Raw genomic sequence first — 25,676 nt, 5'->3', positions numbered from 1 at the left:
AACCCCGAGGGAAGAGACCGGCTAGCTGCGTCCCGCCTCATTGGTCCAGCCTCGCGCCGATCATGCTGCACTTCCGCTTTACTGCAGCTCTCCGACCAATCGCCTTCAAGGGGGCGGGAAAGAAGCGGAAGTGGGTTCCCCCCCTGCCTCCCCGTGCAAGGGCCTACGTGAGAAATCTGGATTTTTGTCCCTGCTGATTTTTGGCGGGCCGGCGGTGACGCGCACGTCGAACGCGATAATTCCCCCCTGTTATTATTATTGTTATTATTAAAGGGCCCCTTAAGAAATGACGTACCCCACGTTAGCCCCGCCCTTCCAAACGGTGAGGGGATTCAACCCCCAGCCTCTGAGGCAGAACCCGGTTGTCGCTTTGGCTGAAACCAGCGCATTCTGCCACATGACGTACTCTCCGTTTCTCCAATGGAGGGGCTTGCGGTTTAGCGACCTTGCCTCCCTGATTGGTCCAAGGACGGCTTCTCACCCCGCCCCTGCCATTCTCTAATAGGTCGCAAACCGCATATCACGCTCCTCCCCTCGCTCGCCACTGGAGGAGCACCCTGGCACTCAAGCTGCAGTGCCCGCCTCCTCTTAGGTTGTAATTGGCCGGGCGTTGAGGCCGCCTGTTTCCTTTTGTACCCACTGGCCGTTTGCTATGCCATTCACCCGGAGCCCCTAAGCGATTGGTCCTCCGAGGAGAGGTCGGAGGGCAACGGGTTGTAGTCCCGCCTCGCGTTCCCAGCGTGCAGCGCGGACGTGTGTCTGTGAGTGTGTGGTGAGGGAGACGGGCAGAGTGCTCGGCCTGCTACCCGTGTTGAGCCTTCGGTGCCCCGCTCCGTCTCCGCCGCCATGTCGGACTATAACGCCGGCGGGCCGCCGCCGCCCTCAGCTGGGCCGCCGGGCGCCGGTGGGGGAGCCGGGCCGCCCAACCAAGGGGGCGCCGGCGGGGCCGGCCAGGCCGGTGGAGCGGCGGGTCCCGGACCTGGCGGGATCCGCAAGGACGCCTTCGCCGACGCGGTCCAGCGCGCCCGGCAGGTGAGGGAGCTGAAGCGGACGGGGGAGGGCGGCCCGGCGGCGAGGGAGCGGGCAGCAGCGGAGCATCTCTCGCCTCCCTCCCTATCCTCACGGCAGGCCCCGGGGATGGCGATGCTGGAGAGCGACTCTCCACATGCAGCGGGGCTTGAGGAAGGACAGTCCTGAGGCAACGGAGCTCTCTCGGCTGTACCACTTTAGGTTAAAAGCGCGCGCGAGGAGTGGGGGGGGGGGTCAGTCCCTGCACGCAGAAAGGTAGCTGCACAGTTCTCTCTGGCACGTGCAGGACGCGTGGAGATGGTTCCCTCTTCTCTAAGGCGCGCTCAGGTGGAATGGCAGCGGGATGGATTTTACCCACAAGCGTTGCATTGTTACTGTAGCACGCATGGACCTTGACTGAGATTTCAGACGAGCTGTTTGAGGCGTGTTTTGAGATGATGGGCTTCTTGAGCTAAGGAGAGGTTGGGTGGCCATCTGGCATGTATGATCTAGTTGAGATTCCTGGGCCCTTTTAAAATGTATTTTTTTGGGGGGGTTGATTTATTGGGTTGTTTATTTTGATTGAGTACTTTGTGGTTTTATACTCTGATTTTATCCTGTGAACCGTCCTGAGACCTGTGGGTGTAGGGCGGCATATAAATTCAATAAATAATAAAATAGAAATAACTACACTTCTGATTCTATGATGCAGTCATATTTAATTCACGTTAAAAACTTTTCTGCTCCCAGAAAACTATGGAAAGGGCTGTACCATATTTCCTTCTGTAATGTTCATATTTTCTGCATACAGGTAGTTTGTGGGTGCTTGAAAGCAGTATGAAAATGAAATGAAAACTTGATGTTCTGTGGAAGACAGAGTAGTAAGGTTGAATAAGGGTAGAGCTTGTTGATATGTATTTACAAATAGTTAAGGCTTAATTTAAAGCCAGCCTCCACTCTCAATACAATGTCACTGTCTACCATTAAGAAGCAGGAACTAGTCCCTGTTTGGGTTTAGATTTTGGATGACGGTTTCCAGTTTAGAGGGGAGTGTGTCTGAGATAGTTTCTGTGCATCTTGTCTTATGAATAAAGTTTGGTAAGTAGGGTAAAAGGTTGTTCAGAATGGATAGTTTAGCTATTTGTCCATACTTTTTATCACTTTACTATCTTCCAAGTTGATTGGGTGTTGGGAATATCTCATTATCATTAAAGTCCTGCCGGGGAAGGTTACCCTACTTATCTGGGGAGCATCATGGCTGTATAGGATGTGAACTCAGTCCCCTTTTCTAATATCTGGTTTCCCTGTGAGATTTTGTTTTGTTTTGTTCATCATTCATGCAGTCTGGAGATATGAAGCTGCTAAGCAAAGCTGAGGTTGCTGCACACAGTATTTGATTTATTCTGCTGAAATGACTTATAAGCAGGGTCTAGGAAAGAGATTTCCTTTTAGAAGCATCCTGTAGGGAAGGGCTATGTAAATAGGAAATTTGGGTTTCTTTTGTTTCGATCCTGAAACTTTCTTTACTATGAGAAAACACCATTCAGTTTTAAAATGAAAAATCAGCTACCTGTAATGTAATGGCACCACTTCTTTTAAGCATTCCATCGTAGAGTGTCTTATCATCATTAGCTAGTGAGCTGTTCTACATTTCAGCAGTGTTTTCTTAGAAATCAAAGTGTTCAAGAAGACACTGGATTTCCTCTAGTTGAAAACTGATTAGGCCCTGGTATGAATTTCATGCCGTGAACTATTTATTTCTCACCGTTGGAACACATTACAGAGTGGAAAAGGCCTGAAATAGTTTTGTTCATCAAATTTGTTGCATTTATCCGTGACAGGGGGGCGCGGGAAGTTTGTCTAAAAGTAGGGTTTCTGTACTGCCCTTCATCTGAGGATCACAGGGCAGTTTACAGTATAAAAACACAAAAATATGTAACATAATAACAAAACAATAAACCACTCCCCCGCCCAAGTTTAAAAGGCCATAGATTATTTAATCTGTCCAAGGCCTGGGTGAAGAGGAATGCCTAACTATATGTAATCCCTGGGAGCATTCCACCCATGGGGAGCCACTGCAGAAAAGGGCTGCTCTTCTGTTGCTGTCCTCTGGACCTCTAATGGAGGAAGCATGTGAAGAAGGGACTCAGGTGATGATTGCAGGGTCCAGGTCTATACATATGCAGAGAGGCAGTCCTTGAGATATTGTGGTCCTGAGCCATTTGGGACAATACATCAAAACCAACATTTTGAACTGGGTCTGGAAACTAATTGGTAGCCAGCGCAGTCGAGCCAGGATTGGTGTGATATGCTCAAACTGCCTTGCCTTGGTGAGCAACCTTGCTGCTGAATTCTGCACTACCTGAAGTTTCTGAACCTCTTCAGAGGCAGACCCTTGTACAATGTGTTGCAGTAATCTAACCTAGAGGTTACTAAAAAGGTAAAGGACCCCTGGCAGTTAAGTGCAGTCGTGAATATGACTCTTGGGTTGCGGTGCTTGTCTCGCTTTACTGGCCGAGGGAGCCAGCGTTTGTCCGCAGACAGTTTTTCCAGGTCATGTGGACAGCATGACTAAGACGCTTCTGGTGAAACCAGAGCAGCGCACGGAAACACTATTTACTTTCCTGCCGAAGAAGTACCTATTTATCTACTTGCGGCACTTTGATGTGCTTTCAAACTGCAAGGTTGGCAGGAGCTGGGACCAAGCAACGGGAGCTTACCCCATCACAGGGATTTGAACTGCCAACCTTCTGATCAGCAAGCCCTAGGCTCAGTGGTTTAGACCACAGCATCACCTGTGTCCCTTAGAGCTTACTAGGGCTTGGCAATATATTGATATAGTGTCTGAAACCAGTTTGAAATCTATATCATGATATCACTTTCGTAATTTTTGACCTTGCGAATCGTGTGCGTGCTGTGCTGTTCTGTGCAAAAATCACAATGTGGGAAAAACCATGAAGCCAGCCAATGCCTCTACATAGCTCCGTCCTTATTTCATATAGAGCGAAACATCAGTACATAGTGATGTTTAGCTGGTTGAAAACCAGAGGTTACCAGAACATAGTGTCCGGATCGGGGCAACAGCTGGGCACAGTTGAGACCATAGCTGTCCAGCACATCCACTCCACATCTGCAGTTGTAAATTAGAAGTAGAGCTGTGTGTCATAGATTTGACTATTGAGCATATTTTTAAAGCAATTTTTAAGCATTCTGCTATTTATGATCTATTTTTCTTGGGAAATTCTCTGTTCTCCTAAACGAAACATGAATTTAAAGGGTTTGACATTTCTATGTAGCTAGAACTTGTGTGTCAAGGAGAAAAGGTCTTATTTTTAGGAAGTCGTGCAGGGATAACATATACTAGTATAAATCTCTTATGGCTATGAGCCATGTATTTGCCTGCTTTTGTTGAAGTGAGAGACATTGACCATCACAGATGCCTTTCTGCTGCCTCCAGCATTCCCTTATTCCGAATAGGATTCCTCGCAAGAAAAGGGAAAAGTTGACAGATATGGCCTCCACTGATTGAATAAAAGACTTGCTCACCAGGTCCTGACATAGCACTGATAGTTCCATTCTATACTGTGATGTTTTGGTGTTTATTTTAGATATTCCCTGATACAAATTCAGGGGAAATTAATTTTTGTATTACAGTACTTTTGCAACTGGCTTGATGAAATTCAAATTCTCAGAGCCTTGAGGTTTGTTTGTGTTTTTGTTTTGTTTTTTTAAAAGAACATTCACTATATTGATTGATGAGGTCCAGTAAGTATACTTTTACATAACCAGGAAACCCTTACCTGGTTTGCACTTCAATCTAAGCCCAGCAAACCCATCGCTTAGCACAATCATTTTACTCCTACTTTGTTGTTTTTGTGGCTGCAAAACAAAATAAACCTGGATTTCTTGTTTAGAATCAATGTTTCCCTTCCACTCCCCCCCCCCCCCGCTGCTGGGACATTGCGTGGCGAGTTCCCGCCCCCCACCAGGATAAATAAAGACACGAGACACCATGGTTTAAGGTTAAATGGGCGAATTAGGCCACAACTTTATTGAATTCAGGAATGAGAGGCATTGGCTTAGGCATTGGTCCTAACGACTATCCGGCTCCAGCCCATTTGTTGGAGACACGGGGAAGGGTTAACACTATATCGGGGGAGTCTCCTGCCGAGGCACGTCGACTAGGAGCTCCCCCGGGTCACCGCTCGGGGTCGTGCATTTGGCCCACACCACCATAGGCTTCTGACAGGGCCACGCCCCCCGGAGTCCTTTAATGGACCACCCTTCGCTCACTGGGGGGAGGTGATGGCGTTCCTCCCCCCCCCACATCCTCTTAACCCCTTCTTACCAATGCCTACCACCAATGCCGAAGAGTTGTGACGAGTTGCTACGAGGTAGGCGAAAAACCAAATGGCTGTAAATTGCCAATTGGGAAAAATTCCTACCATGCCCCATGCGGCGACAGACCGAAGTCCGTAGCAAAGTCAGAGACCTACCTAGAGCCTACCTAAAGGGAGGGAGGGCAGGAAAATGTGGGGGCTAGCTGGCGAAAAGAGGGTGAGCCCCCTCTGCGCCGGCCCTAAATAGGGCAGACACGGCCCCGATTCCCCTGCTTTCGCGGGGGCTGAAACCAGCCCCCGCTCACGTGGGGGGTGGGCGTGAAGCCCGCAACCCCACCTCCTGGGCAGGCCGGAAGTGGCTTTGTCAGATTTGATGGGTGGATTTGTTTGTTCCTGCTAATCAACAGAATCACTGCAACCCTTTCCTTACAATATCAGTTTTGAAGTTTTAAGTAGGCTGCTGACTTCCTTGTTTCAGATTCTTTGCCCTCTGGATACCCTTTGTTCAGTCAACTCATTTCTACAGCTAGTCCATCTTAGCAATTTGACACAGTTTTTGTCTTCTGAGCCCTGTGTTAGTAGTATTAGGCTTGCTGTAGTTCAGATTAGATAAAATTGATAGTTTGGGTTTTTTAATTTTAAATTCTCTGTTTCTTTTAAATAACTATGTTAATATGAAGTCTGTGTATAAGCATTCTAGTCCTACAGTTACCTGTAATTCCTCCTTCCCATAGATTCAGCTGGTTAAGACAATTCTGCTAAACCTTGAATAGCCATCCAAACCCGGCACTCCTGTGATCCTTGCTTATTTTTCTGGTTTGTTAACCAGCACTAGAATTCCCTGGTTCTTGCCTAATACAAAACAAGATCTTCACTCTGAAACTGGAGTGCAATAGAGGGCAAGGTAAAATTGTTTTAAGTGATTGTCCAAATCAGGTCATTCACCAAGTTCTAAAATTTGTGACACTTACCTTTGTAATGTCAATAAAATTGACCATTTTTGATACAGCAAAATCTCTCCTTCACTTGTTATTTCTTATATTTTATTCATATACTTTTTCTTGGTTTTTCTTCATCTTTATGAAAATGACAACTTCTATACTTGTTCATTTTCACAATTGACACCTGCAGTCAAAACTTACAGGTTCTTTCTGCAATTCAAGCACTTTTTACAAAATTAAAATAGTTTTTATATTTCAAATCAGTAGTGTTCCCTTCCACTTTAGCCCAATTATATTGAGCTAAAAACAGTTTCCTGGTCCTCTTTGCATTTTTAAGCCCCAGGTTTCTGTTGAAATTATTTCTGTGTCCATCTGTCTCCTAATTTAATATTATAGCTTTATTGCATGCATTCTAGATAGCAAACCTTTATTTTTACTAAATAGTCATTCCTCAAAGACTTGTTGTTCTAGCCATTCTTCTACCAGCATGTTGTTGCACTGAAAACTTTAATACTGTCAAGTTATTTATAAAAAGGAACCCTTCCATTCCATATCTTCAGATGCTGAAGGCATAAGAAATAAAGTGTTTTGTAGTCATTTTTCTTTATAATTGATTACCTTATGTTTTCTTTAATAAATATTATCTACCTATACTTTCCTTTAAAGCAAAATTAAACCCAATACTTTCTCGAACCACTGTTTATAAAGTCAGCTAATAAGCCTATATTAGCCACTGATTAGTCCTATGTCTCTTGATAAACTAAAAATAAAGCTCCAAGTAACATCTAGCATGTCCTTCCACACTTTCTGTCCACTTGTTCAGTGAGGCTTGTGCCCAAGTAAACGTGTGTAAAATTGCAACTTCAGCTTCTTTTAATGACATCTCCCTCAAATGTCTGACTCTTCGTGACCCCATGGACCAGAGCACGCCAGGCACTTCTGTCTTCCACTGCCTCCCGCAGTTTGGTCAAACTCATGCTGGTAGCTTCGAGAACACTATCCAACCATCTCATCCTCTGTCGTCCCCTTCTCCTTGTGCCCTCCATCTTTCCCAACATCAGGGTCTTTTCCAGGGAGTCTTCTCTTCTCATGAGGTGGCCAAAGTATTGGAGCCTCAGCTTCAGGATCTGTCCTTCCAGTGAGCACTCAGGGCTGATTTCCTTAAGAATGGCTAGGTTTGATCTTCTTGCAGTCCATGGGACTCTCAAGAGTCTCCTCCAGCACCATAATTCAAAAGCATCAATTCTTCGGCGATCAGCCTTCTTTAATGCCACCCATAGTCATGGTTTCATTTCTATGTTGTTTTTCCACATACAAAACGTAAACAACTGTTTCAATAATACTTCACTTCAGTACCATGTTGAACATTAAATAATAAGCTGGAAGCTCGAAACATCTGCTGAAAGTGTATAGAGATAAATTAGCCAAGCCCTAAAAAATAGCAGAAGTAATACTAAAATTGAGATACGCAAAAATACATTTGCAGTACCCCCAGCCAAAATGGAAGCAGCTCAAGTTATCCTCAGAGCTTCTTCATTTCATCTTCCAAGTTGTGACCTCTTAATCTCTGGACTTCCATTTTAAATGAAAACACACTTGCAGATCTTCTTGAGATCTGTGGTTTGTATCCAGCAAACTCATCTTGTTAAGTGCAAGGATTTCAACCTGCACATTTAGATGACTTCTCCCCATCCCCAAGTGTTCTGAGGATTCTTCTAACCTTCTGGAGCAGATATGGAGGGGTGGAAGAGAGGGGGATGAAATCTTTGTGCTAAAGGGAAGACTTTACCAGTTGCTAGCATGCTAGCAACCACAGGAAGGGAAAGTGCTTTGGTGCTCAGGGGCTGCTTACAGGTTTCCTATGGACATTTGGTTGACTACTGTGAGAACAGGATGCTGGACTAGATGGGTCATGGGCCTGATCCAGCGGGCTCTTATAAAAACATGCAACACATGACTTCATTCGATATGATCCTCAATCTGCTTTCTTATCAAATATTCATCCAATTTCCAGATCCTCTACTTCCTTTTTTATTTCCATTGAGTAACTAATGAGAAGTGATGAGCAATCTGAAAAAGTCTTCATTCCTGTTTTACAACTTTCTGATACTACATAACAATGCTTTACAATGTTTGAATACAAAAAAAAAAATCAGTCCTCAAGTGTGGTTTAAAATCAATGGTGTAGACTTATATTTGAGCTGAACTCAACTTTTCTAAGGTCTGTTTAGAGAGATTTGGCAAAATATTGGAGGACTTATTGATTTTGGGACTTCTCTAACTTGGAAATCCGTAGTGCATTAAAGTCACTCACTGGAATGATTTATATTCTGATAAAAAGCTAACAACCATGGTACCAATCTTGTTTGGTTGTTGGGTATATAAATATGCACCTGCCCCTTCTCTGAAACCTCTCTCTTTGGTGCCATGATTGTATTAGTCATGTCCTCCTGATTGGTCCTATTCTGTTTAAACTTCTCTTGACCTTCAAATGCTTTCCATCCACTTGCTCTTATTTAGTAAGTTCTCCCTCTCCATGGCCCTTGTTACCCCCTTTCTACTCTCGTATTCATCCTTCATAAACCCAATCTATGTTGCCACTCTCTGCCATGAGAACTCTTTACCGTCAGGCATCCACCTGTCTTCCCTCAATACTTTCCCCTCAATTCTTGTCTGTTACCTACATTATAGCCCTGGGTGCAGAGTCTGTTCCTCTTTATTTGATATAAGTATACCAACTACCGTATTTTTTGCTCTATAAGCCTCACTTTTTCCCTCCTAAAAAGTAAGGGGAAATGTGTGTGCGTCTTATGGAGCGAATGCAGGCTGCGCAGCTATCCCAGAAGCCAGAACAGCAAGAGGGATTGCTGCTTTCACTGCGCAGCCACTCCTCTTGCTGTTCTGGCTTCTGAGATTCAGAATATTTTTTTTTCTTGTTTTCCTCCTCCAAAAACTAGGTGCGTCTTGTGGTCTGGTGCATCTTATAGAGCGAAAAATACGGTAATTCTATGTGTAGCAACTAGAGAGGACTAGTATTGGCATCCCCATCACTGGATTTCCATTTCTATAGGCCTTACTGTAGCAACTTTCAGGAGAGGCTGGTTCAGAGAGCTGCAGGCATTCATATTTGGCCATAGTGAAGAATAGGTGTGGCCAACCTTTGGGCTTCTGTATGTTTAAGGGTTGTGCAAAGGCATGAATTTTAGGAGATGTAGAGGTGTCACAGTACTGCAAGTATGGAAAACCTGCCCTGCCATAATTCTCTCTTCCTTATTGTTAAAAGTATTGGGAGTTCTAAAGAGGAATGGAAGCCATTCCTGGCAGGGAATCAGTGCAACTTTAGGCTTTACAGTGAGCTGGTGTGAAACTCAATTTCTAGAAGGAAATGGGACTCATTGGGGACAAGCTATTGGTTCCTTCATTTGAGTATTGCTGATATCTTTTGTGGTGCAGAAGTAGAGTGGTATCTGATGGCTAAAAATGTTGATGCTTTTCTTTGGAAGTTACATATTCGGCAAGCTGAAAATCTGAAAGCTGCTTTGTTTCATTGATCTAAAACATAGCAAGATAACTTTGTGATGGGGCAAAATACTAAGTAGAGTTGCCATAACGAAGTTGCCTTTTTAGTTGTACGTAAAAATTATTTTTGAAAGAAAATATAAATGTGGAAATACTTAGAATTTAAATGTTGTTAACCACAGTTTTTGCAAAGAGTTAGGATAGACAGCTACATCATTACAAGATACAGTTGTACCTCAGAACTCAAACGTAATCCGTTCTGGAAGACCATTCGTCTTCTGAAATATTCGAGTTACGAGGCATGGCTTCCGATTGGCCAACAGATAGGTTTTTGCACAGTGGAAGCACTATTCTGAGGAACGTTAAAAAACCGGAGCACTTCCAGGTTTTCGGCATTTGGGAGCCAAAACGTTCGAGAACAGAACCGTTCAAGTTCTGAGGTACCACTGTGGTACAAGACTAGCCTGTGCTTTAAGAGGGCTTTTAAAACTCCTGTGTGCCAAGGAAGGCATGAGAAGAAAATACCAAGGTGATCATGTTGTCATTTTATCATAAGCAAAAGTGCTACTGTTCTGATGAGAAAGTCAAATTTACACAAAAGCCAGCTGAAAGTCAACTTCTAGCCAGGCACCTAGCAGAATGGTGTGTCAGAGCCAGATCTTAAAGAGAATAACTTGTATAGTCAATGTCACCACTGAGAAAGCTGCACTCCTTGTGAGTGCCTGCTGAATGGCACCCAGGGTAAGACTTCATGTGTTGAACGGCATCTCAAAGAATGCTGTCTTTGAGATACCCCATTCATAGAATAGTGACTAGTGGCTTGCCATTTTTATATATATAGACCACTTTGGGCTTAGGAAAAGCACAGTCATGTGCCATGTGTTGCAATGTATACTTAATGACTTGATGTTCCTGGGTTTTTGAAATGATTGTGTATTAAACAACTTGCTCTTGGTTCTTTTGATAAGATTTAGGGAAGACTAACTAGTGTCTATTCTACTTTCAGATAGCAGCTAAAATTGGGGGGGACACAGCCACAACAGTGAACAACACTACACCTGACTTTGGATTTGGTGGTCAGAAGAGACAACTGGAGGATGGAGGTATGTGAGACTGACCCTAGTGGGACACAGTAAATTAAACTGGCAATACTTCATGTAGAACTCTGGATTCTTAGGAGTGTGAAGTATGTATACATACATACACACACACACACACACACACACACACACACACACCTACCTTGCTAAAGGTCATGCAGTTGTGTTAGTATGCCTGAATATGAATGTGTTGTTGATATAGTTATCAGAGCTCGCGAAGTTTCCATAATATTCCTTCCATGTAGCTGCAATCTTGACTGTTAGTTTTGAAAGCTTGAAGAGAGGAGAGATGGTCTTTTAATTTTTGAAAGAGGTGACTATTTATTTTTATTTTGACAGACCAGCCAGAGAGCAAGAAAATGGCTCCCCAGCCAGAACGTAAGTATACTTTATTATTAAAGACTTGTAGAATAATGTGTGCTAACTACGCGGAAATTCTATTCATATTTATTTTCATATTGATACTGAAAAGTGGGAGGACATGTAAGCTAACTCTTTTGGTGGGGAGAGTTCTATGGGATTAGGAAGGTCAGCTTTGCATTTTAAAAACAGGACCTTTTAAAAAACAGCCGCAGCAGCAGACTGGGAAACCCAGTGACTGATTTATAGTTTACCTTCAAGAATGTGGATTCATAACCATACCCTTACTTTGCTTTCCAGCCATGCCACCACCCCCTCAGCTTGGACCGATCCATCCTCCCCCCAGGTAAATTAGCTGTGTGCCTCTTTTTTTCCTCCCCACATAGGCTTGAGCTGGAAAGGTTAAATCAATGCTAAAAGTATTCAGCTTCTGAGTTCAGGTTGACTGCAAGGGGGCAGCATTTCAGTACCCCCAAAGAGAAAAGGCTGCTTTTGTTCGGTGAGGTTGGCATCCAGGTTTGTGAGTGATGTCCCACTTAAAAGACCAGTCACTCCCAAGCACTTGTGTGCCTTGGTAGGTAGTGAAAGGTTGTGCTGGTTGGCCATTTTTTAGATACTCACATTCTTGTGTAGCTTCTGGTTTTGTAGCTATAGTTTGTGAAGCCTGTGTCTGAGCCTTGTGGGCAGATGCTGGGCTACTTAGTTTGCAGCAGGTTCTGCCAGGTTGCATGGGTGCATTTTGCACGGGTGATTTCCTCAGAGCAGTGCCTAATTGCTCAGCCACCTTCCTGTCTGCCCTCCCAGGAGGAGGAGGAAAGCTCTCCGTTTTTGCTTCTTGATGGATGCTGGTAAACACCAGCTCCATTTCTGTAACCCTCCCACTCCTTACTTTAAGCTGCCAAACTTTCCCTTGCAGGTCTACAGTGACTGAAGAGTACAGAGTACCTGATGGCATGGTGGGACTCAGTGAGTATTAGACAGAGAGGGCAGAAATCTGCTGTTGCCGTAGTTGAAAGACTGTCACTTTACCTTTACTAACCAGTGCCTTCTTGATTTTTCAATGCCTGTTGGCTAAGCTTTCCACAGGGAAGGCTCAGGCAGGCTGGTTTGTTTTGTGACCCTTCTGTGTGTCTTTCCTGAGAGATGTCAAGTGTTTGAGTTGACCCTGTGTGCTTCAAGCTGTGTATGGTACGTAGCTCCAAAGATGTGGGGTGGGTGTTCTGCTCAATAAAGTGCTCTGGCAAGCCTTCAGTTTAATTAAATTGGTAGGAGCTGGTTGCTGAGGACAACTTGAGGCTGGTGTCATATGAGCACTTTCCATGCGTAGCAAGACTTTTGTGAGTTGAGCAGCAACACAGATTTGCCCTGGACACTTCTGAGGCTCAGGATGGGAGTGCTGCAGTGAAAAAGAGTTCCTTTTTTGGATTGCTTTTGGCATTTGCTTTGGATTCATCAACTTTCTGTGAGTGATCCTGACTAAGGTAGAAGGCCCTGCATTGGCCTTTACCAGAAGGAATGGTGGCTGCAAAACACTGCCTGAAGCAGAGTTTTATCTTAAGTAGGGAAGGATTGGTTCCCAGAAGGCATTTTTGTTTACAAGCCCTGGTTTTAAATTGGCTTGGCATTCAAGCTCTGAAGGCTAGCAGAGAAATTGGTTGAAACTTGAGCGCTAAGGTTCTCATTGACCTCTAGTTCTTGTAGGCTATCATACCTCTTGTGGCATCCTGAGACCCTGGAGTTCTTTCTTTCATGTTTGTGTGAACTTTGTTTAGGAGGAGCAGTTCTGTCATCCTTCACTTATATGTCATATAAACAGTGAAACTTGATTGGATTATGTCTCCACTTAGCTACTGTCCCCAATACACATATGCACACAACACTTCATGGGGTTGTATTTACTGTTAGAAGATCCTTTTCATCTCTTGTGGAGAGGAGAGAGGGAAACCTGTGTTGTCTTCAAGCCTCCCTCTTAGGATAATGACAACTGCTTTTATCTCAGGCTTGAGTTTCTTAATGCCCCTCTCCTTACTTTTGCAGTCATAGGAAGAGGTGGGGAACAGATCAACAAAATACAGCAGGACTCTGGGTGCAAAGTACAGATCTCTCCAGGTAGGTGTGAGAATTGCATGGGGTGTAACTTCCAGCATATGTAGCTGCAGATGTTGGCTGTTCTTTCTGAAGCATATAATCGCGGCAGCAAGTAGCTCAATGGATATAATTGTGGCAAAGAATGTAGTTCAGGAGACAAAGTGTCTTCTGAATATGCTAATACACTCTGCTAGAAAATAGGAGGGAGGAATCTTGTTGAGGTGGCATGAATACAGTATTCTCACAAGGCAAAACGTATTTTCTAGCTTGTGGTAAGTTAACTTTGTTTGAGTGGGGAACCATTTCAGTTGCTAAGTTTACAGGTGTTTTCACTGTTTTCAGTCTTTGTACTAATTCCTGTTGACTGATCAGCATTTTCATTATAGAGAAGTTGCCCTTAATAATGTTGTGCATGTGTGTGAAAGACCTACTCTTTCAACGCCAGTTCCTTCATACCCTGTGGATGATACATGAGTTGGAGGAGGGATCAAACTCTGAGGAAATGTGTTGATGTGGAGAGATGTCTCCTGATGACCTTTATTTCCTCCTACAGACAGTGGAGGAATGCCAGAGCGAAGTGTGTCTCTGACAGGATCACCAGAATCTGTTCAGTGAGTAGCCTCTTGTCCTTTGTCAATATGTTACAGTAGTACCTCAGGTTACAGACTCCGCTAACCCAGAAATATTAACTCGGGTTAAGAACTTTGCTTCAGGATGAGAACAGAAATCGTGCTCCAGCGGCAGCAGGAAGCCCCATTAGTTAAAGTGGTGCTTCAGGTTAAGAACAGTTTCAGGTTAAGAACAGACCTCCGGAACGAATTACGGTAAATACTTAACCCAAGGTGCCACTGTATTTCAAAAACATAAGGGGGGGGGGGAGACAGGGTGTGCCAAAAGAATCCAGCCGCCAGGTGGCATAGTCAAGGACTGTGGCAGAGGAGCAGGGCATGACAATCAGGAAAACAATTGGGCCTTCTTAGTAGCAATACCCAAATTGTGGCACTTCCCCCTGAAAGAAGTTGAATTGGCCCCTTCTCTCAAGGTAAGGAGGGCAGCAAAGACTTTTTTATTTCACTGTGCCTTTAATCTGTTTTTGACCTCCATCTGTGATGGTGTATTTTTAAACCAATCCAGTTTTATGCCTCTCTCTTGCTGCTGATTTAACAGATGTATTTGCTTTTATCTCATTGTTTTTATTGTATTTTTACACTAGAAGCTGCCTTGTTGTCTCAAAATATGGTAGAAAATTTCAAGAATTTTAAAAAAACTTGGCAGTACTTTGTATCTCAGCACACAAAAGCCATTTCATTGTGGTGGGCTTTTTATGTTCCCTGTGGGGAAGCATCTGAGCATGTCTGGTTTGACTGACATTGGTGGGTGGAGCTAAAAACTTACTGAGAATTGCAGTTGTGGCACCACTGTACCTGGCAGACAAGCAGGATTTTTCCTGTTGGTGTTATGAATGACGTAACATTGTATAGACACAAAATGCAATGTCATTAAATCGGTCATTACTATCCAGAGCAAATATAAAGTGCTTGTATTCGCAACTTGAGCTGGTTAGGTTACCTGTTGTGTGATGTTGTGGAATCAGCACAACAGCAACACTGAACTACAGGTGATTTGAGAACGAAGAAGACTGCTGTGAGTTCCATCTCATGTTATAGTACCTTCATAATGAAAGAATAGAGCCTGTAAGCCCTGTCACTCACCATCATGTTGTTTGTCATCCCACCTCTTTGCAGGAAGGCAAAAATGATGCTTGATGATATCGTGTCTCGAGGACGTGGTGGGCCACCTGGTCAGTTCCACGATAATGCCAATGGGCAGAATGGTACAGTGCAGGAAATCATGATCCCAGCTGGGAAAGCAGGCCTGGTGATTGGCAAGGGAGGGGAGACCATTAAGCAGTTGCAGGTGAGGGCTATGCTGTGCTCCCAGCCAAATTCCTTGCATCACAGCGGGTGCTTGCCCTCTTTTTACTTGCCTCCTTTCTTGCTTACAGCACTTGGTTTCTCTGGCCTCTTGGGGCAAGGATGGTTTCTTGGACTGGAGCCTCCTGAAATTCAAATTGATCTTAGTTTAAGTCTTGTCCAAGGAAGCAGGGCTTGCAAGAATTCTGCACAGTTGTGTAACCCGCTTGACCTCTCGCTTTCTGCCAATGTAGGAACGAGCTGGAGTGAAAATGATTTTAATTCAAGACGGTTCACAAAACACAAATGTAGACAAGCCCCTTCGGATAATTGGTGATCCTTACAAAGTACAGGTAAGCATTTTGAATAAAAGCCAAAGAGGTGAAATTTCTTGTTTCACAATAAGTTAATTAACTTGTTTTTCTATTTAGCGACAACGATCAACAATCTCTTTTGTTTTAGTAACAAAAAAATCCCAATGAAATGTTGTGTTAAAGTTATCATTTGTCCGTTTGAGTGGTCAGTTGACCATGGTGGTGGTGGTGTTTTTTTAAGTACTTAGAGACCCAACCATACTCTCATCATTGTGAAAATGGCTGCATACTCACAGTTCAGACTCTTGCGCCGGTGGTTTCCTGCCATGACTATTGCAGCTTTCCTTTTAGACTTGCCTTGTTATACTTTGGTCCCCTCACTCATCCCCAAAACTCTGCTGCAAAAGTCATTCACCTCTCTCCTTCATACCACATGATGTGCCTTCTTGAATCCCTGCTGTAGTTTCCCATCAGCGTATGATGCTACCTTTATACTGAGTTGCTAGTACAGCATTAAACTGGGTTACTTGAACTGAGACTTTTAACTAGCTACCCCAAAGTTTGCTCTTGCTGCACTGCACTGCAGTGATAGTGACTAAACTGCCCAGCCTCAAATCCAGGTATTCACAAGTACAAAAAAGGACTTCTTCCTTGGCAGTTCTTGTGCCACATCTACCTTGGGAGAAACACTCTTGAGAGAGGTTCCCAAATAATTCCAACATTAATGTTCATGCTTCTTTGCAGCAAGCCTGTGAAATGGTAATGGACATCTTACGAGAACGGGACCAGGGAGGCTTTGGTGACCGAAATGAATACGGTTCCAGGATTGGTGGAGGAATAGATGTAAGGACATTGGCTTGGATTTGTTGGGACAGGGGGGCATAATTTATAGTATGACATTTTGTGCTCATCTCTCCTCCCCCCCCCCTTGTCTCTGTATTGATACTCACACTTGTCCAGACCTAACATTTCTTAGAAATTGGAACTGCTCTTACCTGACCTTGGTTCTGCTTGCCATTTTCTTGCTTGCTCAGGTTCCTGTGCCCAGGCATTCTGTTGGTGTGGTTATTGGGCGTAGTGGTGAGATGATTAAGAAAATACAAAATGACGCTGGAGTTCGGATACAGTTCAAGCAAGGTCAGAAGACTAAATCTCTTCCCTGTCATGATCTGTCTTCATACAGCATGCTGAAACATCAGGCCTATTGAATGTTCTCTGGCTTTTCTCCCTATACTATTTATCACCTATTTATCTGATCTTTTACCTGCTCTCCACAAGTTTTTATCCCTGTTGTAATTACGTTCTACAAAACGCTTTTGAAAATCACAAAGTGAAATCTTTTCCCAGAGAGATCCCAGATTTAAGGGTTTACACAATCAAAGATCCATACGGGCTTGGTGTATTCAAATCTTGGCATGGCTTGTAGTACCCATTTCCTGAAGGGCAGTGTTGCCTGTTTTGTGTGTCTGGGTTCTCTAGGCTTCTTTGTGTGAACTGTGTGTGTTCTCCTTCCACAGAACTGGAGTGGCATATTGCTGCAGAGGGGAGAAGGTATTAAGGAAGCTAAATGGACGCTTGTCTCTCTCTTTTGAGAGCTTATGCTGTTGCTGCACCAAGTAGTTCATGAGCTAGTGGACTGGTTCTGAAACTAATTGAATGTGGAACCTAATGAAGTTCCCTGTTTGGTTTGCATTTTAGATGATGGGACAGGTCCTGAGAAGATTGCCCATATCATGGGTCCCCCTGACAGATGTGAGCATGCCGCCAGGATTATCAATGAGCTTCTCCAGAGTCTCCGGGTATGAAATGCTGTTACCTTGACCCTCAAAGCCTTGGTCCAGCATGTCAAGTAGTTTCAAAATCTTTTCAGTCATGTTTTGCTAATAAGGTGCTAAGAGCTCCTCAATATCATCCCACTGAGAACTTGACTCTGGTTGTCTTACCAGCCCAAGGTAGAAATCGCTCCGAAAAAGTAGATGTTGCTATTTCTCTTCAGCAGACTTTCACGCTCTACCTTCAGGGGAGCCCTTTCCATGTTGACTTAATTGTCAAGGATCCCCAGCATGTTGCACACATTATTCTCGGGCATGTTGGTGGTGGCGGGTGTAGTGGTAGCCAGGCCACACTGAAGCCGAGTGCATCCCAAAATGCATTCAAAGCATCTCTGTAGCTTCACTTTGCAGTGAAAAACTGTTGATGGTGGGCAAAGTGTCCTTCAAGGAAGTGTGCCATGAATGGCCTTCTCATTCAGGAACCCCTGATGAACTTTGGCAGCAGCCAAGGGCTCCCTATATAGTTTGGAGGCAACTGCTGTGTGGCATGTGCAGAGTCAGCATTACCCACTAACCACAGAATGTTTCCTTTTCCCATGAAGATGAATTGTGTTCCTGTCTTGCAGAGTGGCCCACCAGGTCCCCCAGGCTCAGGAATGCCTCCTGGAGGCAGAGGCAGAGGCAGGGGGCAGGGTAATTGGGGGCCCCCTGGAGGAGAGATGACATTCTCTATCCCCACTCACAAGTGTGGACTGGTTATTGGCAGAGGTAAGTGAGGTGGAAGAATAAGAATAATATTTATACCCCGCTCATCTGGCTGGGTTTTCCCAGCCCCTCTGGGCAGCATCAAACATTAAAAATTTAGCTAAACAGGGCTGCCTTCAGATGTCTTCTAAAAGTCAGATAGTTGTTTATTCCCTTGACATCTGATGGGAGGGCATTCCACAGGGCGGGCGCCACTACCGAGAAGGCCCTCTGCCTGGTTCCCTGTAACCTCCCTTCTCGCAGGGAGGGAACCGCCAGAAGGCCCTCGGAGCTGGACCTCAGTGTCTGGGCTGAACGATGGGGGTGGAGACGCTCTGTCAAGTCCTGAGGTGTTACCTCCACATTCCCTTTTCAGGTGGAGAAAATGTAAAGGCTATCAATCAGCAGACGGGAGCCTTTGTAGAAATATCTCGGCAGCTACCGCCCAACGGAGACCCCAACTTCAAACTGTTCATCATCCGGGGATCACCTCAACAAATTGACCATGCCAAGCAGCTCATTGAAGAGAAGATTGAGGTATTTGCCTGCCCTTCGCTGTGTGGCAGGCCTCCCAGATGGGAGCGAGCCGGGAATGTTAGTGGCTGTGTTCTGGATGTGGCAGTTTCCACTTCAGGGATTATTCATCTCTTCCTTAGGGTCCCCTCTGTCCACTTGGACCAGGACCTGGGCCTGGTGGACCTCCTGGACCAGCTCCAATGGGCCCCTTCAACCCAGGGCCTTTTAACCAAGGGCCACCTAGTGCCCCCCCTCAGTAAGTACTAAGACTGCTCGAGTGTGCCTCCCTTTCGGGCCATTTTGTCTTCGACACCCCTTTCAATCTTCCCAGAGATTAAAATCTACACTCGCTGTCTTGGAGAGACGCTTGTGTTCTGCTCAGTGTGATGTGCCCAAAAGTTGTTGGGGAAATGCTGAGCCGAGACTGAATGTCTCTGAAGTCCCCACCCCAATTTGGGGATTTTTTCGAGGTTTATGCAAATGGTGAAAAAATGTTACCTTCAAGACACACTGCAGTACACTGTCACTTTCTTGACCAAACACTTAACAAGAGAGGGGGCATGGATCCACATAGTTTATGCAGAAATAAGTTTTTCACATAGGGGTTTGGCTTTGGGCGTGTTCCTTGCTGCTGCTACCCTCATTGGCATCTTTCACCTTGAACTGGAAAACCATGTGACAGTGTAGCACAGCACTTAGCAGGGCATCTGGTACCAAGAAAGTGGTACTAGGGCAATGTGGCAGGGAAACAAAACCACTTGCAGAGTTAGAGGGCTCTGCTGTCGTTGCTTGGTGCTGTTACAGGAGTAAAACTTGTGCTTCCAAAAGCTAATATATCAGATGAGACTTGCTTCTTCTTTGGGAAGTTAGAATAGACCCTCTCTCGGCCATTGGCAGGTGCTCACTGTGATGCTTTGCCCCTTGATAAGATTTGGTCTTAATGCAGTGCAGCTCCCTTGTATACCTGTTTCATAAAGGAGATTGGGCTGGATCTGGGATGTCTTGCTACAGGGATTGGGAACCTGTCACCCTGCGCTTTGCGTCATCACTGGCCATGCTGGCTGGCGCTGATAAGCATTGGAGTACAGCAACACCTTCCCTCTCCCTGCCTTATTATCTGTAAAAAAATGAAGGTGCTCCAGTTTCCCTGTGCAGTTGCTTTTGGAGGGAATTCAGTGTTGCACTGTGTTGAACGTACAACAGGGCTTCTGCTGACAAGACTCACTAGGTGAATCCCACCCTTTGTATTCTCCAGTGACTTCCTGGAGCAATTTGATTTGCTGCTTGGCAGGTTCCAGATTTCTGAATCCTGAGCCTAGAGGGTTGCTTAGTGTAAATATTGCCAGTGACCTTTTCCCTCCTCTTATTTCAGTCCTGGAGGGCCACCACCTCCACAGTACCCACCTCAAGGCTGGGGGAATGCCTATCCACAGTGGCAGCCTCCTGCTCCTCATGACCCAAGTAAGTATTTGTATACCAGCCCTCAAGAGTCAATTGTCAGAATATACAATGCAGTGGTACCTCGGTTTTCAGGCATCTCGGAAGCCGAACATTTCAGGTTTTCAAACGCCGAAAACCCGGAAGTAAATGCTTCCATTTTCGAACACACCTTGGAAGTCAAACAGCTTCCACTGCATGCCCCCCCCCCAATTGACTTTACAGTCTGCCCTTAGCACCTCGGTTGTCAAAAGTTTCAGAAGTCAAACGGTCTTCTGGGACGGATTACATTCAACAACCGAGGTACCACTGTACTGTTGCACATTCAAGGTTCGCAGGGGGATGAGGGAGAGTGGCTGGAAGCATTCAAGTTTTTTGTGGTGTCTCCTGCCCAGGTAAAGCGGTGGCAGCAGCAGACCCCAACGCTGCCTGGGCAGCTTATTACTCGCACTACTACCAGCAGCCCCCGGGCCCAGTTCCAGGAGCACCGCCTGCCCCCACGGCGCCACCAGTGCAAGGAGAGCCCCCCCAACCGCCCCCCACCGGACAGTCCGACTACACTAAAGCATGGGAGGAGTATTACAAAAAACTAGGTAATTGACTATCCAGATCCTTAACCTCTTTTGATAGGAGTAATTTTATGGTATTATTACAAGGGCTGCAGAAAGCAACTTGATTGAGAAACTACGCTGAATAACTTCCTTCCAGTCTCCCCTGACGAATAAATAACGTACTGACTCAAAATGCTTCAGCATTTGTTTTCTGTTTCTGTTAAACTATTTCTGCATCTTGATTTGTGAACGTCATGGGGGTTGGTGCCTCTTAGGGATGGCCCATTCAAATCCAGGCATGAATGACTGACTTAATTGGAAGGCCCTCTTAGGTTGATTCCTCAAGCCAGTACAAGTTTTGTCAACTGCTACTTAATTTCGAGATTTTTGACCATGAACAAACAAAATTTAGGCAAATTATGGTTAGGTTAAGTCAGCATGGCAACACTATCAACAGCAGTACCATTTGAGGATCATTTTTCAAAGCAAGTTTGCTTTGTTCTTTGTAATGGTTCCCTATGAGGAATTTTTCATCTTGGTATTTAGTTTGAATCTCTTAAATCTACTGCAGGGAAGAAAGAGCTGAAGCCTTTGAGATGCTGAGAGTCACAAGGCAGTTTAGCTGCGGGTTCTTCCACTCTTCTGACTTAGGAGTCTTGTCAATGGACTTTCTTCTGTTTTGGGGGTGGGATTGTTATGGGTCAGGGGTCTATGAATGTGCTCCCTAAGGTAATCATACCTCCCACTTCTGGAGAGAATGACAAGCTCTACACTGTACTTCAGAAGTGCTCCATGCTCCTCTAAAGTTCAGCACGTTGTGAGCCAAGACATTGCTTCTCCCTCATTGGTCCTAGTGACTGCTCTTAGTAATCCTTAGAGTCTGAATCCTATAAGTGAGGTGGATCTTGAGTAGTTGAAAGCTTTGCATGACCAGGGTCCTGTTGTCGTTTGACACTGCCTACAGGCCAGCAGCCCCAGCAGCCTGGAGCTCCACCACAGCAGGACTACACAAAAGCCTGGGAAGAGTATTATAAGAAGCAAGGTGAGTTAAGGGTCTGAGATTCCTTGGAGGATATGTCCTATAGCACTTCTGTCAGGCTGTGTTTGGAGTTACCTCCCTGAAGTGTCATTTATCTGGGAGTAAGTCTCACTGAGCCGAGTGGGGCTTGCTTCTAAGCCGGCATGCCTAGGATTGCACAGTTAGTCCCTCTTTTCTTTTTGGAAGCAGCTCAAGTAGCTACTGGGGCAGGGCCAACGGCACCACCAGGACCTCAACCAGACTACAGTGCAGCCTGGGCAGAATACTACAGACAACAAGCTGCGTACTATGGACAGACGCCTGGCGCTGGTGGCCCAGTGCCACCACCCACACAGCAGGGACAGCAGGTGAGTTGCAGAACCACAGCCAGGGTGGCCTTTCTGCTTCAGAACAGGTATCTTGCTCCAGACTGAGCTCCACACACTTTCTACAAACTCCTGTGAGACATTTTGAGATGTAATCCTTTTTTAAGTTTGGGGTGGCTAGTTTATGCCAGTTCTTCCCTCCTGTCCAAACCAGCAGCCCGCCACGCCTTTTTAAGGTCTAATCCTAGAGGCTTTTCAGAGAAGAAGTTGAAATGCCTCAAATATTTTTCTTAAATCTGGAGTGAGAGATCCAGGTTTGTTTGCTTTTTTCATCCCAATAGCAGAAGCAGTGTCAGCTTGGGAAGTATTATTGCCAGTTCAAAGAGGGGCTAGAATATTCCAGATGAACAAGCCTCCAAAATCCTTGCCTTCAAATATGTGAAGTGAAACGTGCTAGCACCACCCACATCTAAGAGTTTTCTGCTCCATAATTAACAGCAGCAGTATCTGTCCACCTTCAATAATGGAAATTTCCTTCCTGGCTTCATTTTTGATTCCAAACATTGATTTCTTCAACCCCAGTATCAAAAGACTAAGCCATATTTCTTCAGTCAAAAGTCCTACAAAACTTCCTTCAGTCCAACACTTTCAGACTGGGTTCACTCCAAGTCAGACACCAAAAAAAGGATGGTTCTCATGTAGCTGCCTCCAAGTTAAGACTAGCATGCAAGCTATATGCTTGCGAGCAAGATCAGGGTGCATCTGAGGTTAACCCCGATCCATTTGAGAGCCCAGGCTCTATTGTCAACTAATAAGGCACCCTTACATGCTGCTCTAGTTTTTAATGCCAAAGTTCCAACAAACAAACAAGGTACAATAAGTTGGTGAACAGAAATAATGTACAAATAAACCCTCTTTTCCTAATGGGGAGGATCTCTGTTTGGGAGCGGATGACCAGGAGCCTCCTGGTGAGTATTGTGTTAAGTTTTTAGTACAAGGTGTTGTAAAATACTGTCTGAGCTTTAAGGGACTAGGATTGGGGACACAGAAATGATGCACGTTTTGGGGAGAATTTAAGAAAATCTAATGAACACATGTGGAACATGAGCCATATCTACAAGTTGAGCGTTGAGCAATCTCCAGCCCATGATGCGCTTTAGTCTTTCTTTGAAACCCCTGATTCCATCTGGTATGAGTGAGAAAAGCATACGCTGAACACATGCAGCCTGAATTACATGTTAAGCAAAGTTAGCTGTGTTGACTTCATAAAGGTAATTCTGTTCCTGCTAGTCATTGGTAGAGAGACAAAGAGCATTTGCCACCATAAAATCTAGAAACCTGTAGTTATAACCAAAGGAGAACTTGTGAGGACACTTCATTTTGTGTCTGACATGTCTCCAGGAGTCTAGTTCCCAAACAGGTATCCTCCCAACTAGCAAAAGAGAACTGGTTTGTTGAATATTTCCGTTCACCAACCCCCTTGATCTCAAACTCTCTGTGCAGCGTGATTATGGAATCCAGAGCACAGAGTCCCTGATAAGCTTCGTCTAGCTGTTCCTTTAGTGACTGGCACTTCTCCAAAAGCAGGGAGACAGTTTTCTCAGTGGCTGGACAAATGAGTTTATACAAATGAAGTCTGATTGTGGTGTTTGTACAGGACTTAGTAGATCAAGTATTTGAGCTTTTACAGAGCACACCAAGTAATAGAGCATGCAGCCATCTGTATGACTGGGCAGGTTCATGGGTGGAGATGAACACAGAGCACATCCAGGGCAGTGAAGTTTAATTTAGGTTCCAGGTTGTCAGAGTTACAACATCTGCTACTATTAGGACCAGAAGATTGTAAAACAGGGAACAGGGCTCTAAGATAGGAAAAAGTTGCGCACTACTAATAGTCCAAAAATAGGTAAGGGTATACACATTAAGCAGATACTGTCGCCTTTTCTGTGTGCTATGTTTTTGTTTCTGCTGTTGTATAACAAATACTAAATAAAATTCTAGTTTTTAAAAGCCTGCAACTGCATTCCAGATAGCCAAATTCTGTACCTGAGTCCATGGAATACACATTCTTGCGGTTGCCCCTCTTGCTTCCTGCTTCAAGCTTCAGTAACAGGTTCCCATCATGTTTTTCTCCTTTCAACAGGCTCAGTGAGTTGAATGTGAACCTCCCCATCTCTGAGAACCTTTTGTTTTGGAAAGAGGTGGCTGCTGCAGGAAGTGACAGGGTGGGAAGGGAGCTGGCCTGTTGCTCTGATTACTGGGTTTCTCCTGGGAATCTCAGCTACGCCGCCTTCAAGTCTCTCTTAAAATAAATCCAGATCTCCAAACCCCTTATGTTGAGCCAGCAGCTGTAGAAGATAGCCGACTAAAACCGCCGCCGCCAGACCCTATCCTGCCTGACACACACCTCAGTTTTCAGGGTAACACTTCCTCTTTTCTTTCTGTTTCGTTTTAAAAAATAAACTTTACAAGGAAAAGTCACTCTGCTTTTTAGTTAGAGTTGGAACATTCCTCGGACAAAGGTGTTGGTGTTTCAGACAAACCCTGCCCTGGCCCTCCATTTCTCCACTGCTGGGACTGATCTGTCGTGTTTTTTGTCTGTTCAAGAGGAGATTGAAACAAGAAATTGTATGCTCAATTTTTACTTTTTACCGCTCGTTTTTAACTTCACAAATAAATGATAACAAAACATCCCCCCGTGTCTGCTGGGTGGTGTCTGTTTTTCTCTCTCTGTCCATAGGGTTTTTTGAAGCTGATGTTTGTTCACAATATAGCTGTTGTAAAAGCCTGATAATGGTCATGAATTAAGAGCTTCCTGTGTTTTTATAGTTTGAGCAGGCATTTGTGCATTTTTGTTGAATAAAATGCTTTTTTGTTTTAAAGTCTCTGATGCAACCGTGTGTGTTTCAAAAGGTAGGGCCCCAGAGAGCTGTTCTCGCTTCACCACAAGAGCCCTGGGAATGTGAAGCAGGTTCTGACCTTTGGATGATGCTGAGCTTGGGAGCAGGGGAAAGCTGCCTCTCCGGGGAGCTTTTTAGTAGACTAAGCTTTGGTTTGGTTTTGGGGACTCCTGCAAGTTCAGTTCATTTGGTGTATCATCTCTTGACAGTTTGAAAATAACAGTAGTCTTCTACTTGGATTTACAAATGGGGTGGGGGGGCGTGCTGCAGTGTTACACAATCTAAATTTCTGGAAGACTGCACCCGCTGCTGGAACCCTTAGCTGCTTCAGCCACCTATAATAGATCATGTCTCATCGTTTTGTGACTTGATGACACTCAGCTGCGTTACTTAAGATTTTCTGCTGGATCTGAATGTCTTGACTGACACTAACATGAAACGTCATCTCCTTGAGCTGTTTTGTGACCTGCCAGAAACATGGCTGGGGCATAAAAGGTGCCGATGCATTCTGGGAGAGTTCCGGCTCCAGAGGCTGGTGCAGTAGATTTGGAGACCCAACTATTATGCTCGGGTCTCCCAGGGTTGAACCAATGCAAAACACTTGTTTGTATTTGGATGCAGTGGTTCCCTTACTCTTCTGTGTCAGGTTATACAAAGGGGAAATGGGGAGGGTTGTGGTAAGTGGCGCTGATGGCTTCTGTTCTGCTGAGCTGCTTGCTATTCCTACTCTCCCATACATCCTCAGTTGTAGGCTGTGTAAGAGATCCTTTGTTGCTGGAGTAAGCACTCAGTGCTAAAAAGCACTACATAGCCTTTTGGATAGCCATGT

At 44.9% G+C, this 25,676-nt stretch overlaps 1 protein-coding gene across 1 annotated transcript; it reads left to right on the top strand.

Annotated features, from left to right (window-relative positions):
- Nucleotides 1–755: 755 nt before the first annotated feature.
- On the top strand, nt 756–24,829 carry KHSRP (KH-type splicing regulatory protein). The gene is made up of 20 exons (XM_081175862.1): nt 756–1,032; nt 10,815–10,911; nt 11,248–11,286; nt 11,569–11,614; nt 12,185–12,234; nt 13,306–13,377; nt 13,910–13,967; nt 15,102–15,273; nt 15,524–15,622; nt 16,328–16,426; nt 16,618–16,720; nt 17,282–17,382; nt 17,982–18,123; nt 18,476–18,636; nt 18,756–18,871; nt 19,988–20,076; nt 20,448–20,645; nt 21,568–21,645; nt 21,832–21,989; nt 24,091–24,829. The coding sequence occupies exons 1-20, from the start codon at nt 847–849 to the stop codon at nt 24,097–24,099; spliced, it is 2,073 nt and encodes a 690-aa protein (XP_081031988.1). The 5' UTR covers nt 756–846; the 3' UTR covers nt 24,100–24,829.
- Nucleotides 24,830–25,676: the final 847 nt, after the last annotated feature.

The sequence above is a fragment of the Podarcis bocagei genome (genome assembly GCF_964188305.1).
Source record: "Podarcis bocagei genome assembly, chromosome: 17".
NCBI classification, from domain to species: Eukaryota; Metazoa; Chordata; class Lepidosauria; order Squamata; family Lacertidae; genus Podarcis; species Podarcis bocagei.
The sequence above is the reverse complement of the archived record's forward strand: the minus strand, read 5'-3'. Positions and strand labels throughout refer to the sequence as shown.

Coding starts and splice junctions, on each gene's coding strand:
- KHSRP (XM_081175862.1), top strand. CDS start 847: ATGTCGGACTATAACGCCGGCGGGCCGCCGCCGCCCTCAGCTGGGCCG. Junction 16,427..16,617: donor GGATTGGTGGAGGAATAGAT/GTAAGGACATTG, acceptor TTGCTTGCTCAG/GTTCCTGTGCCCAGGCATTC. Junction 17,383..17,981: donor AGCTTCTCCAGAGTCTCCGG/GTATGAAATGCT, acceptor CCTGTCTTGCAG/AGTGGCCCACCAGGTCCCCC.